Source organism: Eptatretus burgeri, chromosome 6 (assembly GCF_056783735.1).
Source record: "Eptatretus burgeri isolate ZD-2024b chromosome 6, Ebu_testis_v1, whole genome shotgun sequence".
Taxonomy (NCBI): domain Eukaryota; kingdom Metazoa; phylum Chordata; class Myxini; order Myxiniformes; family Myxinidae; genus Eptatretus; species Eptatretus burgeri.
The window spans coordinates 87,188,468-87,206,901 of NC_140966.1; the positions used below are offsets into that span (position 1 = coordinate 87,188,468).

The 18,434-nt window shown below is 48.7% G+C and overlaps 1 protein-coding gene across 4 annotated transcripts in view; it reads right to left on the reverse strand.

The window, feature by feature from the left end:
* IPP (intracisternal A particle-promoted polypeptide) overlaps positions 1-4,865 on the reverse strand; it is an 87,082-nt gene extending 82,217 nt beyond the window's left edge. The window contains exon 1 of one of the 4 annotated variants that reach the window (XM_085886095.1): positions 4,501-4,865. In XM_085886095.1, coding sequence (XP_085742221.1) covers positions 4,501-4,535 — 35 coding nt within the window. In that variant the 5' untranslated portion in view covers positions 4,536-4,865. The remainder of the gene's footprint in view (positions 1-4,500) is intronic. The other 3 variants (XM_085886094.1, XM_085886092.1, XM_085886093.1) reach the window with 3 other exon arrangements.
* Between the last annotated feature and the right edge of the window lie 13,569 nt (positions 4,866-18,434).

Genomic DNA, 18,434 nt, shown 5'->3' on the forward strand with positions numbered 1-18,434 from the left:
ACAACACAACAACACAACAACACAACAACACAACAACACAACAACACAACAACACAACAACACAACAACACAACAACACAACAACACAACAACACAACAACACAACAACACAACAACACAACAACACAACAACACAACAACACAACAACACAACAACACAACAACACAACAACACAACAACACAACAACACAACAACACAACAACACAACAACACAACAACACAACAACACAACAACACAACAACACAACAACACAACAACACAACAACACAACAACACAACAACACAACAACACAACAACACAACAACACAACAACACAACAACACAACAACACAACAACACAACAACACAACAACACAACAACACAACAACACAACAACACAACAACACAACAACACAACAACACAACAACACAACAACACAACAACACAACAACACAACAACACAACAACACAACAACACAACAACACAACAACACAACAACACAACAACACAACAACACAACAACACAACAACACAACAACACAACAACACAACAACACAACAACACAACAACACAACAACACAACAACACAACAACACAACAACACAACAACACAACAACACAACAACACAACAACACAACAACACAACAACACAACAACACAACAACACAACAACACAACAACACAACAACACAACAACACAACAACACAACAACACAACAACACAACAACACAACAACACAACAACACAACAACACAACAACACAACAGCACAACAACACAACAACACAACAACACAACAACACAACAGCACAACAACACAACAACACAACAACACAACAACACAACAACACAACAACACAACAACACAACAACACAACAACACAACAACACAACAACACAACAACACAATAACACAACAACACAACAACACAACAACACAACAACACAACAACACAACAACACAACAACACAACAACACAACAACACAACAACACAACAACACAACAACACAACAACACAACAACACAACAACACAACAACACAACAACACAACAACAAAACAACACAACAACACAACAACACAACAACACAACAACACAACAACACAACAACACAACAACACAACAACACAACAACACAACAACACAACAACACAACAACACAACAACACAACAACACAACAACACAACAACACAACAACACAACAACACAGCAACACAACAACACAACCAACAACACAACAACACAACAACACAACAACACAACAACACAACAACACAACAACACAACAACACAACAACACAACAACACAACAACACAACAACACAACAACACAACAACACAACAACACAACAACACAACAACACAACAACACAACAACACAACAACACAACAACACAACAACACAACAACACAACAACACAACAACACAACAACACAACAACACAACAACACAACAACACAACAACACAACAACACAACAACACAACAACACAACAACACAACAACACAACAACACAACAACACAACAACACAACAACACAACAACACAACAACACAACAACACAACAACACAACAACACAACAACACAACAACACAACAACACAACAACACAACAACACAACAACACAACAACACAACAACACAACAACACAACAACACAACAACACAACAACACAACAACACAACAACACAACAACACAACAACACAACAACACAACAACACAACAACACAACAACACAACAACTCAACAACACAACAACTCAGCAACACAACAACACAACAACACAACGACACAGCAACACAACATCCCACCAACACTACAACACAACAACCCAACAACACAACAACACAACAACACAACAACACAACAACACAACAACACAACAACACAACAACACAACAACACAACAACACAACAACACAACAACACAACAACACAACAACACAACAACACAACAACACAACAACACAACAACACAACAACACAACAACACAACAACACAACAACACAACAACACAACAACACAAAAACACAAAAACACAACAACACAACAACACAAAAAAAAAACAACAAAACAACACAACAACACAATAACACAACAACACAACAACACAACAACACAACAACACAACAAAACAACAACACAACAACACAACAACACAACAGCAGAACAACACAACAACACAACAACACAACAACACAACAACACAACAACACAAACCAACACAACAACACAACAACACAAACCAACACGACAACACAACAACGCAACACAACTCAACAACACAACACAACAACAACACAACAACACAACAACACAACAACACAACAACACAACAACACAACAACACAACAACACCACCACAACAACACCACCACCACAAAAACAACACAACAACAACACAACAACAACACCACCCCAACAACAACACCACAACAACAACACCACCACAACAACAACACCACAACAACAGCACCACAACAACACAGCAACAACACAGCTACAACAACAGCAACAACAGCAACAACAACACAGCAACAACACAGCAACAACACAGCAACAACACAGCAACAACACAACAACAACACAACCACACAAACACACAAACACAGAAACACACAAACACACACACACACACACACACACACACACACACACACACACACACACACACACACACACACACACACACACACACACACACACACACACACACACACACACACACACACACACACACACACACACACACACACAATTTGCAACGCAGGCCAGCACCAACCTCCTCTGCAAGTTTATTCCTCACTACCTGTCGTGTCCGGCTGCTAATTAATTATCCGACATTCGATTTAAACACTACGAAAGTGCACCATGTGTAATTGGCATTGTTTACGTGATACATGTAAAAGCAACAGATAAAGGGGGAAAGAGGAGGTGGGGGGGTGGGAGAGGAGGTTGGGGTAGGGGGGGAGAGGGGTGGGAAGCGGAGTGGGGGTGGGGGGGAGAGGAGGTGGGGTGGGAAGAGGGGTTGGAGTGGGGGAGGGGAGAGGAGTTGGAGTGGGGAGGGGGAGAGGAGTTGGAGTGGGGAGGGGAGAGGAGTTGGAGTGGGGGAGGGGGAGAGGAGTTGGAGTTGGAGTGGGGGAGGGGGAGGAGTTGGAGTTGGAGTGGGGAGGGGGAGAGGAGTTGGAGTTGGAGTGGGGGAGGGGAGAGGAGTTGGGTTGGAGTGGGGAGGGGAGAGGAGTTGGAGTTGGAGTGGGGGAGGGGGAGAGGAGTTGGAGTTGGAGTGGGGGAGGGGAGAGGAGTTGGAGTTGGAGTGGGGGAGGGGAGAGGAGTTGGAGTTGGAGTGGGGGAGGGGAGAGGAGTTGGAGTTGGAGTGGGGGAGGGGAGAGGAGTTGGAGTTGGAGTGGGGGAGGGGAGAGGAGTTGGAGTTGGAGTGGGGGAGGGGAGAGGAGTTGGAGTTGGAGTGGGGGAGGAGAGGAGTTGGAGTGGGGGAGGGGGAGAGGAGTTGGAGTGGGGGAGGGGAGAGGAGTTGGAGTGGGGAGGGGGAGAGGAGTTGGAGTGGGGAGGGGGAGAGGAGTTGGAGTGGGGGAGGGGGAGAGGAGTTGGAGTGGGGGAGGGGAGAGCAGTTGGAGTGGGGGAGGGGGAGAGCAGTTGGGTGGGGGAGGGGGAGAGCAGTTGGGTGGGGGAGGGGGAGAGCAGTTGGAGTGGGGAGGGGAGAGCAGTTGGAGTGGGGGAGGAGAGCAGTTGGAGTGGGGGAGGGGAGAGCAGTTGGAGTGGGGAGGGAGAGCAGTTGGAGTGGGAGGGGGAGAGGAGTTGGAGTGGGGAGGGGGAGAGGAGTTGGGTGGGGGAGGGGGAAAGGAGTTGGGTGGGGGAGGGGGAGAGGAGTTGGAGTGGGGAGGGGGGAGAGCAGTTGGAGTGGGGAGGGGGAGAGCAGTTGGAGTGGGGGAGGGGAGAGCAGTTGGAGTGGGGGAGGGGAGAGCAGTTGGAGTGGGGAGGGGGAGAGCAGTTGGAGTGGGGGAGGGGAGAGCAGTTGGAGTGGGGGAGGGGGAGAGCAGTTGGAGTGGGGGAGGGGGAGAGCAGTTGGAGTGGGGGAGGGGAGAGGAGTTGGAGTGGGGGGGGAGAGGAGTTGGAGTGGGGGGGGGAGAGGAGTTGGAGTGGGGGGAGAGGAGCTGGAGTGGGGGGAGAGGAGTTGGAGGGGGGGGAGAGGGGAGTTGGAGTGGGGGGAGAGGAGTTGGAGTGGGGGGGAGAGGAGTTGGAGTGGGGGGGGGAGAGGAGTTGGGTGGGGGGGAGAGGAGTTGGAGTGGGGGGAGAGGAGTTGGAGTGGGGGAGAGGAGGTGGGGGTGGGATGGGGAGAGGAGTTGGGGTGGGGGAGAGGGGTGGGGGTGGGATGGGGGAGAGGAGGTGGGGGTGGGATGGGGGAGAGGAGGTGGGGGTGGGTGGGGGTGGGGCGGGGAAGCATCTCCACAGGTCACGACCGTGGATCATCAACCACAATGATAACTGACATCGCCCTGCACCTGCAGTCCAGCCGCTCGTCCATCGCGCAAACACGGAGACCCAGAATCACTTGTTGCAGGGGAACAAGGATAAATACACCTGACGCGTCATCACCGAAGCCGGAACTGCTCGCGATTTCCTGTGGATACGAAGACTGCTGCCATTTACATTCTTCTTCCTATTTTTGCGTTTCCTGACGCTCTCAGAGCCGTGAGACTCGAAAAACGCCACAAACCCAAACTCGTCGGTTACAGCCAAATATAAAAAAAAATAATAAATCCTCGGGACTTTACGCTGTTCGCCTCATTTGCTGTTTCCATTTAATATCATACTCCATTATATAAAAATTCCTGATCATCCACCAAACTCACAACACCGTCGTGGCACACGGTTTAAAAGCTTTATTCGGTGACGCGAACTCCTTGAAAACACCGCGACAGAACATCGGCCAATCACACGCGTAGTAACGAATTCCCCGCTGCAGATTCGCTAGTACTGGACGGTATTGCATCTCTTTATTGACTCGAGAACCGAGACTCCGAGAACAGGGATATGTTCAATTACCAAGTTTCTTGCAGAGCACTCGCTCAATGGCTGAAGCACTCAAGCAAGTTCTTTTTTCAGGCCAGATTGCAGCACATGAGGGCAAAAGCCCGATCTATCTCCATGGTCGGATCAATGTTTTAAAAACAAGAAAACGACATCGTGCAGAGCACGATACTTTCAAAATCTACCCCCTCTCCAAAGGTTGCTATGGATACATGAAATTGTCCATTTCATTAAGATTATAATTCACAATCTCAAAGTTCAGGTCAATTGGATGAAAATTATTTCTCAGATTTAAATTAATGATTTTATAAGTTTGGCCTTGAATTGACCTTTGACCTCAAAAATAGATGGTTTCCTCATTCAGTGATGCAACATGCAAATCTTGTTCAAATTTCAAGTCAATCGGATGAAAAATGACAATTTCAGGAATTTGACCTCTATTTGACCTTTGACCTCAAAATCAATAGACTTCTCAGTTGAGACAACCTACACTTGGTAAAGTTTCATGACGATCGGTTTGGAATTGTGACCCATCGGCAACAAACAGATAGAGACAGACAGACAGACAAAAGGTTGCCATGGATACATGAAATTGTCCATTTCATTAAGATTAAAATTCAGAATCTTAATCAAAGTTCAGGTCAATCGGATGAAATTGATTCTTTTTCAGAATAAAATTTATGATTTTAGAAGTTTGACCTTGAGTTGACCTTTGACTTTTTGACCTCAAAAATAGTTGGTGGATGAAATTGATTATTTTTCAGAATAAAATTGATGATTTCTGAAGTTTGACTTTGAGTTGACCTTTGACCTCAAAAATAGTTGGTTTCCAAATTCAGGGATGTACTCTGCAATTGCTGCTTAATTTCCAGATTAATCAGATGAAAATTGACGATTTTTCAGATGAAATTTGATTTTAGAAACTTGACCTTGAGTTGATCTTTAACCTTTTGACCTCAAAAATAGTTGCTTTCCAAATGCAGTGATGGACTATATGCCTGGTGTTGGCTTAATAGTTCGAGAGCCCAGTGACGTTTAATTAAAGTATTGCGCACGAAAGGTTTCAAGGTGTCATGTGATGGCCCATGGCATGAAAAACTAAATAAACCATTTCTTGAGTTCGGCCACCATGGCATTCAAGGGTTTTCGGTCCCTGAAAAAAGCCCCTTTTGTACTTTTAGTGAAACTATCGAGCACGAGAAAAACGAAAATTGAAATCATCGATTTATTGAACTGAAATCATTAAATGACAACTCAAGAATGAAAATATGCAGGCTTGGCTGAACAAGAAGGCCCCAAAAAGGGCCCCCAGTTTGTTTTCATAAAATTTTTAAGCACGAACTATAAAATGGTCTTAGAATACTATAATGTCCAAATCATCAAAAACACCGCTCAAGAAAAAAAATTACCTTGGCCCATTGAGACAAGAAGGGCCTAAATTAGAGGTGCTGAAAAATTTAATTAGAGGTGCTGTGAGGAGGTCCGAAATTAGAGGAGGTGAAAAGGGTCCAAATCAGACACTTGAAAAGAACAAGCATATGCTATCATTAAGCAGTGTCATCGCTATCATCAATGTCATCCAAGTCATCATCATCATCTAACAAACCACTTTCATCTATCTGTTAGTTTTCATCATCACCATCACTATTTTCATCGTCTTCCTTCTGCTTTTCGGGAATAACATCGTCTGGAAGTTGGTCGCCTTCAAACCACACAAAACAATAAGTGCCGTCAATCAACTCCCAACCCTTACTAGGTATTTTGGTCACACTGTTGAGGTGAGCATCATGCCAGTATTTCACCACCAACGCAGTTCTTTCAATTTGCTGTCTCACCTCTGCCTCACAAAGTGGTAAGCTACTCATGTCAACACCTATCATTTTTGCGAATGGTTTGGCAGAGTCCTTGGGAGCGTACGCTATTTCAAATACACGGTGTCTGTATTTGTTCAGCGCCATGGGCTTTTTGGCACCGTACAACAAACACGTGGTCTTCAATGGCTTGCACCACGGTCTCGTTGGGCGCTTCTCGACATAGTTCTGCGAAGGCTTTCTGGTACCGTTGATCTTTCTCCAGAATAGCGAGCGGGCCCTTTTTCCCCTTTCGTGAGAAGGCTGGAGTGTAATCGCAACCCATGAATGAATTGAACGCAGGGAGCGTGGCGCATAGCAAGGGTCCACATGCCTCTGCGATCCGGGATACGTTCACATATCTTCTGTCACCTCGACCTGACGTGCCAACTTCCATCCATACACCTAGGGTCGTTTCGTGAACGTGATGGGGGAGTATGATGAGGATATCAGTGTCCGATGCCCTGATCACCACATTATCGTTATCAGACAGTCGTGACTCGTTGATGTGCATAAGGTGCTGGCAGATTCTCGTGTCTCCTTCAGGATGATTGCTGCATAGTTCTCCAACTATAGACTTATGGATCTGTCCGCCCCCCACAGCAAAGCGTGCGCAGACATCGTCACCTCCAATATAAACTTTCTTGTCACGGTACACAGTGACACGGTACAAGACTGGTCCCAATCAGAAATCAATGTCAGACAATCTGAACTATAAATAATCATTGATCTGATGCCTGAACTATACTCTGTTCTTCGCCATCTCAGAAATTAGCATGGGCATGACGTTGGTCTCCCCAATCTTTAAGAAGGAATCGCGGTAGCTGGCTTTTGAATGACGTCAATTTCAGCGCACTATTCAAATCCTTAGGGCGGAGTTGATCTGGGCCAGTGATCGTGTAGCGTACATCTTCAGCGCCGCGTCTTTCCCGTTCACAGTCTTTAATCCAAGGTTGTTCATAGGTGTCGAAGACGATATCAACCCTCGTGGATGGGTACGCAACAACAGCGTGAAGAATTGATTGCGATAACCCTCCATAAGTTGGTGGGAGCGACGGTGGGAGGAGTCGAAGCTGGTAGTTACCTTCATTAACGTGCACATCAAGAGCTGGTGGACTTCCATGCTGTGATACTTTTGTTCAAGTACAGAGAAAAGGGCACTCTTTTCTGTGTGCATTATTGTTCCGTCCGTTTTACACATTGTGAGAGGTACTAGCGTCAGAGGGTGAGAAAGCAGGTACTTGAGATCGACTTTACTTTGTGACGCGACAATGGCTATTCTGCCGAACATGTCTCTGATACACCGAAGCTGTCTGATGATGGGATTTTGCGCCCTTGGGTTCTTCGCTCCCTGATTTGAAAATATCTTGAGTTGGTTTTTCTTGATTGGCTTCTCAAATCTGTCAGCGTCTTCAGTGCATTCTTGGATGAATGAAATGTGTCGCTTGCGACCTTCATTAACGATATTTAGAAGTGACTCGGTGATTTCAGAGGTCGTGCTTTTTACCGTACTGACGTTGATCAGATCAAGAGTATCGAGTTTGAATGGATATGCCGATGTCTGGATACTCTTCATCAGTTTCTGTAGATTGGTATTATCTCGCCGTATGCGGCTTGCAGACAGTTCCGCCTGTGCATCGTTTGTTCGTAGCATCCTGGCCATATTGAATAAAACCCGTAAATCCCGTCTGCCTTGAAGAAGCATCACAATTGACCATCTGCTCGAGGGTCAGGTCTATGGGCAGTCGGCTGAACTGGTTCTCTGTTCTGCGACACGAAAACAGCCCTTGCCGTAGCATCTCCATCAGTCCAGGGTGTGTAAACTCGATATTCAGTAAATCAAGCTGATATTTCGTCATCCATCTTAAGTAATAGTGGCGGTTTGTGGCAAAGAAGACGTCACTCACCTGTATAATCACCCAGATGAACAGGTCAACATCATTCGTGCGGACAGCTCTGTCCATGATGAGAAACAAATCCACGTAGCCAACGCACTGCAACCAAAACTGCGCGGTTTTGCCGAACTCGCCATCTAGTGTGCTCTGCACCAACTTCCCGTACTCATCTAGTACTGCATTAATGACCCGAGATTCAGCCATGGTGTCCATTGACTGGGCGTTGGTCATATCCACGGAATGAATCAGAGTAACCAATTCGTCGAAGTTCTCATATGTGGTCAGAAATTCTCTGAAGTGAAGAATGCGCAAGGCTAAGGAAAACATTGGGTGCAGACGTTTTCAGCGGGTGTAGTTGGTGCATTCGATGAAGCCACGTACTGAGCCAGATGCAAGGACATCTGCATCAATCAGGAGCTGTGGTCCTCCGGATTCACTGATTAGCTTTCCTATTGCTCTGAATAGACATCGTGAGATATGGGAAACACCGAACAGGATGAATAAATCATCAAATGTTGGACTTTCAGTGGATTGGATTTTCAAAGCATTCTTTGCCACATCCAAGTCGTAAGTCACGACTCCGTACCTCTGCCCGAGCTCGGCAGAGCATGCCTGTGTCACTTTGAGGGTCTGGAGAATGACATCTTTGCTCGTAGGCGGCTCCGGAATGTTTTTCATGTAGAAGACACGTTGTTTAGGGAGGTGGTCAACATAGAAATGACTCATGAAGCCGGCCCGCATTGGAATATTTTCCCTCTCGAGAGCATGTGCAGCCATCCAGATAAAGCCCAACTTTCTAGAGTTTTGAGACTTATCAGCTAGACTCAATACACCCATGTTTTTGTACGTGAAGCGGTCCATGCGAAGTTTCTTCCGGTATGGCTCCAGTGCCGCAATTTGGACATTTACTTTTCGTCTTGGCCGCCGTTTGTGGGACGACACAGTGGGCATCGACTCCTCCAGAAACACTTCTTCAAGGGGTACTCCTATCCAGGCGGGAATGGTTTGATAAAAGATACCCATGGTATCGTGCAATGTGTTTGCTCCAGAAAGGGTATGTACGACCTCGTCGTAATTGTCAAACGCCAGACCCGCCAGTTCATCCACCTCAGCTCCATCCGGGCAATTGAGCTTCCTGTCGAGAATGGAATATGCTAATTCGTAAAAATCCTAACTATAAAAATAACTCACAGCACATGTACATTTATTCACCCATTAAACGAGGGACGGGGACCCTAACTAAAAACACATACCGATATACAGTAACTGTTCTATAGGACCTGTATGTTGTTTGCGATGGGTTCCAGATTCGTAACTCTACCCCATCCCCCTTTTACAGACTCGTCCCGAGTCGTCAAATTTTCGTGTGACCAGCATGTGTAAGTTCTCCCCTAGTAGGTTTTACCTTCGGATCCCTGAGTGCGACATTTTTTTATACGTGTCCCAAAAATAAATAACCTAATGCGCTGCATAACTAAACTATCAGACTCATACAGACGACTTAACTAAAATGCCGGCGCTACGACAAACATGCACGTGAGTCAAAGAACTTATTCACAATTTTTTTACCTAAACTAATATTTACACTAACCATGGCCCAGGACCTGTCATCTGTGGGAAAGAGGCATGGCAAAGTTAACAGTTTGTCTGTGGGTGAGTGCCCAGCAGCTAGAAGGTCAGTCGTCCTCAGGGCCTGCTCAAAAGGTCCCCCTTGAGTATTCCAATGAACCTTCTTCTCGATTTCCTTCATACCCCAGCTGCTGGAGGCAACTCACCCTAACACGGCAGGCCATGCGCCGTCCCACAGGCCATTTGAAGTGGCCTTTATGCAAGAAGAAAGATGTGGCCAGGCTGCTCAATGCAGCTCATTTGACTCATTTGAAATAAGTCTCTGGCTCATTTCTCTCTGGCTCATTTGAAATGGATGGAAGATGCAAAAACAAAAATGGATGCAACGATGCACGGGCTGCACCAATGCAGTCCCCATGTGCCGCTGCCTGCAGGGCAGTCCTTGCAAACACTGGAGATGGTCCTGGCGCACATGGTAATGGTGAAATGGGGCAATGCAAACAAGGGTAGCAGGCATGGGGTCATGGCAGAGGCGGGCAAACAAGGGATGGCAAGGCAATGCGGACCAGGCGATGTAGCACAACACAGGCCGGCATCTGAAGCTGGCCGGCCTCCAGTATGTTCGTGTGGGTCTGGAGGGAGTGCGGTGGTGCCGGCCGCTCCAAAAACGGGCTCGGACCTACCCTACTGTCTCCCCCAACCTATCCTGTCCTTTGCCTTTGCCTGTCTCTGTCCATACCCACTCCCTTAATTTGTACCAACAAAACCAAACTTAGCCCCTTTTTATTATTTTTTATTTTATTTTATATAATTCGTCTCCCTCACCCCCTTTATCGTCTTTGTCCGGCTAACCTATCCTGTCAATCAACTCCCAACCCCTACATTCCTATTTTGGAGGGGAATAGGGAAGAGACTAGTGTCCCGTCTCGAGGCCCAATGAAGCCTCCGAATGGCATCCCACAGATTTCAGCAATCCTACCAAGGTGGGTCCAGTGGCCTACGGAGGGTGAAGGGGTACATTTCCTAACTGTTGTTGTTCTTCTTTCGGCTGCTCCCGTTAGGGGTCGCTACAGCGGATCATCCGTTATGATCCGCATACTGATTTGGCACAGGTTTTACGCCGGATGCCCTTCCTGACACAACCCTGGTTGCCTCTTACGACACAGGGATAAGGGTTGGGTTTCACCATGATTCCGGGCTGCCCTACACCCTCTCATAATGAGGCCCAGCACAGAGCACCCGTCCTCAAGCGATCCTCCAACCCAAGCCTCTGAGTAGCCGGATTACAGGCGCACGCCACTATGCCTGGTATGGCACATTTCCTCACTATCCTAGCATTTATTAAACTTTAAACTACCCTGGGGCTTTCCAAAATGCCTGTCACCTTAAACTATTGGTTCTAACAACCATAATTCCTGTCGCCTGTGTTGGTGGCCATTATAACTTTTGGCCTAGCCCTCAAATTTTCACTCGTGCCCTTGCACAATTTCATGGCTGGGCAGCATGTCTCACTTGGCAGGGACTACCATCTGCCGAACTCAAACCATGGCACCCCCGGACCCTGAGTCTGTCTCCAAGCCTATCGATTTATTGAACTATGAACTATCCAAGCTCCCTATGAACACGGGGGGGGGGGGGGGTGCCCTTCGTGGCATTGCTTCCCTTCCATGCCCACGTGGCATCTTTGGTGCTCTGGCTTCCAAGGGTCGCCTGTGCCCTATCTATGACAGTACACTATCCCGGTCCTTTGGACCCTTGGCCTACTCTGGCCGACTAGTGCAGTGCCTGGGGTGCCCTCTACTCGATACTCACCTTTCAACAGCCACAATCCCAGCCGGTCCATGGACTCCTGCACCCCTCCAAATGGGTTTCGTGCCTTCATACACCACCAACAACAGAACGACCTCCATTTGGTGAATTTGACTAACCCGCTAACTAACATTACACTGACCCCGGGGTCACTTGGGTGGGTTTCACTCCTCCCCCCCCACTCAGTCATTCGCACCATGCATTCCACATTCACTCCACTCACACACTCGGGCCCGCTGACCCATACTCACTCAACCTGCTTCTTTCAATTTACTCCACAAAACTCAACACTGCCATTCTCCTCACTAAACTCCCCTAACTAACTCGTGCTCCCTCGTTGTCCCTTATTCTAATGCATGTTCCATTGAATCTACGTAGCTAAGCTACGTCCCCACTACACATTCCATGTCTGTCACTGTCCCCCAAAAATCCATTTCCCATTTCTAAATCTAGACTACAATTCCCTCCAACTAGTCCACGGGCCCCATGAGGACTTGTTCTGGCCCAATGAGGCCGGTCTAACGAAGCTAAACCCATCCACTAACTAGTCCTTCCTTTGCCAAAAACAGGATGTCTACCACATTCCTGCTTGGGTATCGTGTACTTGGAGCGAGGATTTTTTTTTTCTCTCTTACACCGCCAAGATGGCGGTCGACAGCTTGCCCGTTCGTCCCTTCCATCAGACGATAACTGTAGCCTTAACATCGCCTTGTGCATCACAAACAGCGCTCGCTTCCGAGGAATTCCCCACGTGGGACAACGTGCGCTGCTAACCCGAAGCTAACCCCCCTGCCTCAAGGGGGCATACTGTCTCCCCTCGTCCCTGAAGGAGACCATCCTGCTGCTCGCACTGGGTCACGATACATTCCTCATGCTCAACCCATTGTCCCTTCTTAGCTCTACCTGTGTGTGCTCGTCTTTAGTTTCGTTCACCTCTATTGATTTCTGCGTCTCTGGTTCCACTTTTGTTTTATTTAATTCATTCTCTGCTTGGTCTATCTCCCGCGTCTCTGCTGTTTCCTCCTTTGTTTCTTTTATTTCCTGCGTCTCTGTCTGTTAATTTCTCAGTCACCTCTTTTAATTTTTCCGTCACCCCATCAATTACGGTGTCGCTCGTCATCCCTACCTTACCCGCCTCCATCGCGGTCCGGAAACATTGCACTCTGTGTTGGTTCGATCGCTCCGCCACGACGTGCCGCCATTTGCCAATCCATCGCCCGCCTATACTCTCTCTCCATGCCTGCATGTCTGCATCCATTTTGTCGTTCATTGCTCGTATATCACCCCTTATTTCGTTTTTCATTTCTTTCATATTCTGCATCAATTGTCTCATCATTTCCATCATCTAGTCCGTGCGGGAAATTGCACGTGGGGGGCGCTCGTTTGCCGCCGCCCCCACGGTGCCCATTACGACCTCTGGGTCCGCTTGTGGGGGATGGTCAACCTGCACGGTAGTTTCGTCCTGGACCATGGACTCGTCTACCACTACATCTCTACCCACCTGCCTCAGCTCGTCTTGGCTTGCCAAGTCACATGTTGGGAAGAGAATTTAAAATGCTCGTAATTTGGGGGAAACAGCGGGGGAGGTGGGGGGTTCGCTCCCTACACCCCTGATCCGAATCCGTGAATTTCGCTACCGAGGCGTCGGGAACGAGTCGCACTCCTGACTACCAGTTTGTTGCAGACCGGGTATCGGCCGCGAGCACGACCGCAAGATGGAGCTGTAGAGTCGACTCCACCGAACACCCGGAATTTATAGGTCGTCACCCTGGACAACTCCGGAGCCGACGGGTCCCTTATCGGACCGAAGATCGCCAATAGGTCGACCACGTGGGGTGGGTCGATTGCCAATTTCAATTTACCTAAATACCCACGTCGTCCAAACTACCGGGGAAGTTCACCCTTGACGGCCCTCGTACGAGTCGAGCCGTTAGTGTGCCCGATGCGTGCGCAACCCGAGCGGATGGTTGCCGAAGTTTCGTCGGTCCAAATGTACTTTTACAGCGGCAACAGCCTTTATAATTCACCAACACGTGTCACGCTAAGCCAATGGAAGAAACACAGCAACGAACTGATACATTTAACAAATGTATTTATTGATAATGGGGCAGGGGAGCACGCAAGAAGGCAGAGTTAACCGAATACTGAAGGAAAAGCAAATTATGTACAAGCACTTATGCAGTTCTACTTAATAGACTGGCGCCACACACACACACACACACACACACACACACACACACACACACACACACACACACACACACACACACACACACACACACACACACACACACACACACACACACACACACACACACACACACACACACACACACACACACACGTACACCCAAGAACCGGTGGCCACAGCCTTTATTGAGGCCTCCAGCTCAGAGGATAGACCGACTGGGAGTCAGAACGGCTGGCTACCTGGACCGCGAGCGCGAGGTTCAACGTCTGCACCTTTCTGGAGCACCCGTCGCAAGAACGGACCAGGGCAGCCAAATCCAGCGGCGGCGAGATGAGATGAGGGATCGCTGCGACGAGCCCAGAGCCAGAGATGAGACGAGAGCCAGAAGCAGCGACACGGGTCCAGAAGACCAAGAGACCAGGCGACCACCAGAAGAAGAAGACTATCTCTATCACACCGCCCGTCCCGTCTATTTCTACTTGCCCCTCCTCGGGGCGGGGGGAACTCTGTCGCCTCTCCATGATTGGTCGGGGGGCGTGTCGGGGCGTCTCGATTCCACGTCCCCCGAACTGGCTGTGCTTCTCTTGGAGCTCGCTCTGTGCCCTTTAACCGACTTACGGCCACCTCGCCTGGCGATCTACCGAGGATTCGCGAGAGAGAGACGTCAGGCCTTGTGAACACACACACACAGCGTGTGAGACACACAGAAACAGACACACTCACGTACGTGCTGATATGCACGTACTCGCTGGCGAGCTCTGGGAGAATGCCATGAGCAGAGCGTTGTTGCTGAAGATGGTGTTGACAAAAAATCCTAACTATATCCTAACTATATAATCCTAACATACTTACCGATATAACTGTTCTATAGGACCTGTATGTTGTGTGCGATGGGTTCCAGATTCATAACAATATATATATATATATATATATATATATATATATATATATATATATATATATATATATATATATATATTGTTGCGAATTCTGGCCCGTCCAGCATGCGATCGGCCACGTGACTCGAATGGTGACTGCGTCGCCCACCGGAATGGACAATTCAGTCGTGACCCTCTCGGAACAACGCCGGGAGCGAGTCACGGGTGGGGGTTTAACCTCACCACAACTCAGTCCGCATTCTCCCCACGCGAAATAGGGTCCGATCGCCAAATGATCGATTTCCCTAAGTACCCGTGTGGGTAGCGTACCGAGGAGTTGTACCACGCCGCAGGTCGACTCCGGACACGAACCGCTTAAGTGGCTCGTTCCGTACTGCAGGGATAACCGAGCGGAGTTATCGTCGACCTCGACGGTTCAGATTATTTATCGGGAACTTACACCCACTATGGATCCCTTACGTGATGCAAGATGGAAATTCAAACAAAGGAATGGACGCAGCGAAGCGGGGCACAATTGGACAAGCACATTTATTCGCGCCACACAACAGCACGTATTTCTAATAGGCAACAGTTATACAAAACAATACAGGTATACAGTCAAGCAAGAAAACACAAGCAAGGAACGATGCAGAGCTACAAGCGAATAAAAGGCAATGTACAATCACTTAATCAGTTTCTACTTTATGGACTGGCGCCACACACACACATTTACACAGAACCCCAGAAGAAAAGGAAGTCGCGACTTCCCTGAGCATGTCGTCGAGTCCTCCTTTGCGCGACCTCAACTCCGAGCCCTTCCGGCGTGGTCTGCGAGCTCGTGCCTCGGCCTGGCATGTGTTGCCATTCGACGCCACGAATGGGGTTCGGGAACGAACAGACGGAGCTTTCGCCACTATCCCGGTGCGGACGGGGGGTGGGGGGGAATGGCAGGCGCTCCGTTCCACCAGCGGGGTCTCGAGACCGCACTGACTGATCTTCTGACACCGACAATCCTCCGACTCGACAGTCGAGAACAACAACCGGGACCACCGACCAGGCAAGTCCAAGACAAAACCAGACCCAATTCGACGACCAGCTCTCCAGCCACCTTGCGCTCGCCTTTTTGTAAAGCGGGGCCCCGCCCTTCGCTCCGCCCCGTTCCTTGCTCCACCCCCCTTCGCGACGTTTCCAGAAAAGTCTCGAAGGGGTCGTTCCTCCTCCCTGGCCGAGTCACACCACGCATCCCCCAATCGGGAGCGAGCTGCGCCACCCCTCCCCCTTCTCACCAAGCACGACGACGATCCGGCTCAAGATTTAGGCAGGACAAATTCCGGCGGGAGTTGTCTTTCCGTGCCCTTGCTTTTGCCACCCTGATCCTTTCACCCGTCCCGCGGAGATCGTGACCGCGCGATGCGCGTTGAATGGCGAGTGGCGAAGATGGTGGTGGTGTAGTTGTTGAAGGTGGCGTCGTGGTGTGAATGGCGTCGTTGTTGAGATGTTGGTTGTGGCAATGTTCGTTGTTGTGTTGTTGCACCAAAATAACGACAGCAAAAGAAAAACGGCTAACTGAAGAATCGCAGCCCGGATGGATCACATATATTCCCTCTATACAACGGGTTTGGGTTAACTACACATGAACTTAGCGGCATAACTGATCTAAGGACCCTTTATGGTGTATTGCGAATTTCCACAGCCGTAACACTACCCCCTCCCCTTTTTACAGACTCGTCCCGAGTCGTCGAATTTTCGTGTGCCATCATGTGTAGTTCTCCCCGAATACGTTTTACCTTCGGATACCTGAGTGCGACATTCAGTGTATTCGTGTCCCCAAAATAAATAACCTACGGGCTGAGTAACTAACTAAACAAACCCACTCATACGGACGACTTAAATAAATTGCCGGCGCTAAGACTTACATGCCGGGGGCGCACTCATTTGTTCAGTACATCTTAACTTACAAATCTTACACTAAACCATGGCCCAGGATCAATGGACTCTGCAAAGAGAAAAGCAGTTAGCAGGGAGCCAGGCAGCTCGCATGCAGTCTCTGGCTCAGGTAATGCAGGTGACAGGGAATGTGGCCGGCTGCACACACGCAGTCCAAGGCTTTCCCCTCGGAAATGAATGCAGTGAACCACAACGGTGCATGGACTGCACAAACACAGTCTTCGTGCCAGCTCAAGTGGCACACGCAATGAACACAACGGATGAATGGATGGATGGATGACCGTTTTTACAGCCATTTTTCCCTGCTGTGCAGGGGTTTGGCTTTTTCTTGAGGCAATGTTTTATGGCCGGATGCCCTTCCTGACGCCAACCCTGGTCGCTTCTTACGACACACAGGGATATGGTACACCTATTTTAACCAGGGCATACACCGAGACCAGTACACTGGCACTCATTTCGCCGACCTCGGAAGGATGACAGGCTGAGTCAACCCCCTGGTGTTAATTCAGCAGCCAACGGGGCTTGAACTCAGGACCCTGGGATCCCAAGCCACCACCCTAACCACTAAGCCAACACCAGGCTAATGGATGGATGGATGGGCGCAAACACATTGCACGGGCTGCCACTGCAGGCCTGTGTTGTAGCTGCCAAAAGGGCAGTCCTCGCAAACTGCGCGACGATCCTGGCGCACCTGGCAATGAACAAGGGGGGAGGTGGGGGGGATGCAAAACAGAACGGGGGCAAAAGATGACGAGGGCAGTAGGCATGGATGGCAAAGGTGGACAGGCAAGGCATGGCATGACAAGGCCGCTATAGCAAAAACAGCCGGCAGTGAAGCTGAGCGGCACAGGCCTTGAAGTAAAAACAGCCAGCAGACGATCAACCGGCACAGCCCTTGCAGTAAACAGCCAACCGTTGAAGTGGGCCGGCTCAGGCCTTGAAGTAACACAGCCAGCTGATGAAGTTGGCCAGCCTTTGTCTTTCAGTGGAGGTTGGTGGAGGGAGTGCGGTGGTGCTGGCCACTCGGAAGGTGGGCTCAGACCTATCTGACTATCTCCCTCCCAACCTATCGCCTTTGCCTGTCTCCGTTCATACCCACTCCCTTAATTTGTCAAAACCCAATTTAGCCCAACTTATTTTTTTGTTTTTATTTTTATTTTTTACTTCCCCTCTATTATTCGTCCCCTAACCCCCTTTATGTCTCTGTTCGGCTAACCTATCCTGTCCTAGCCTACTCCCAACCCCTACGTTCCC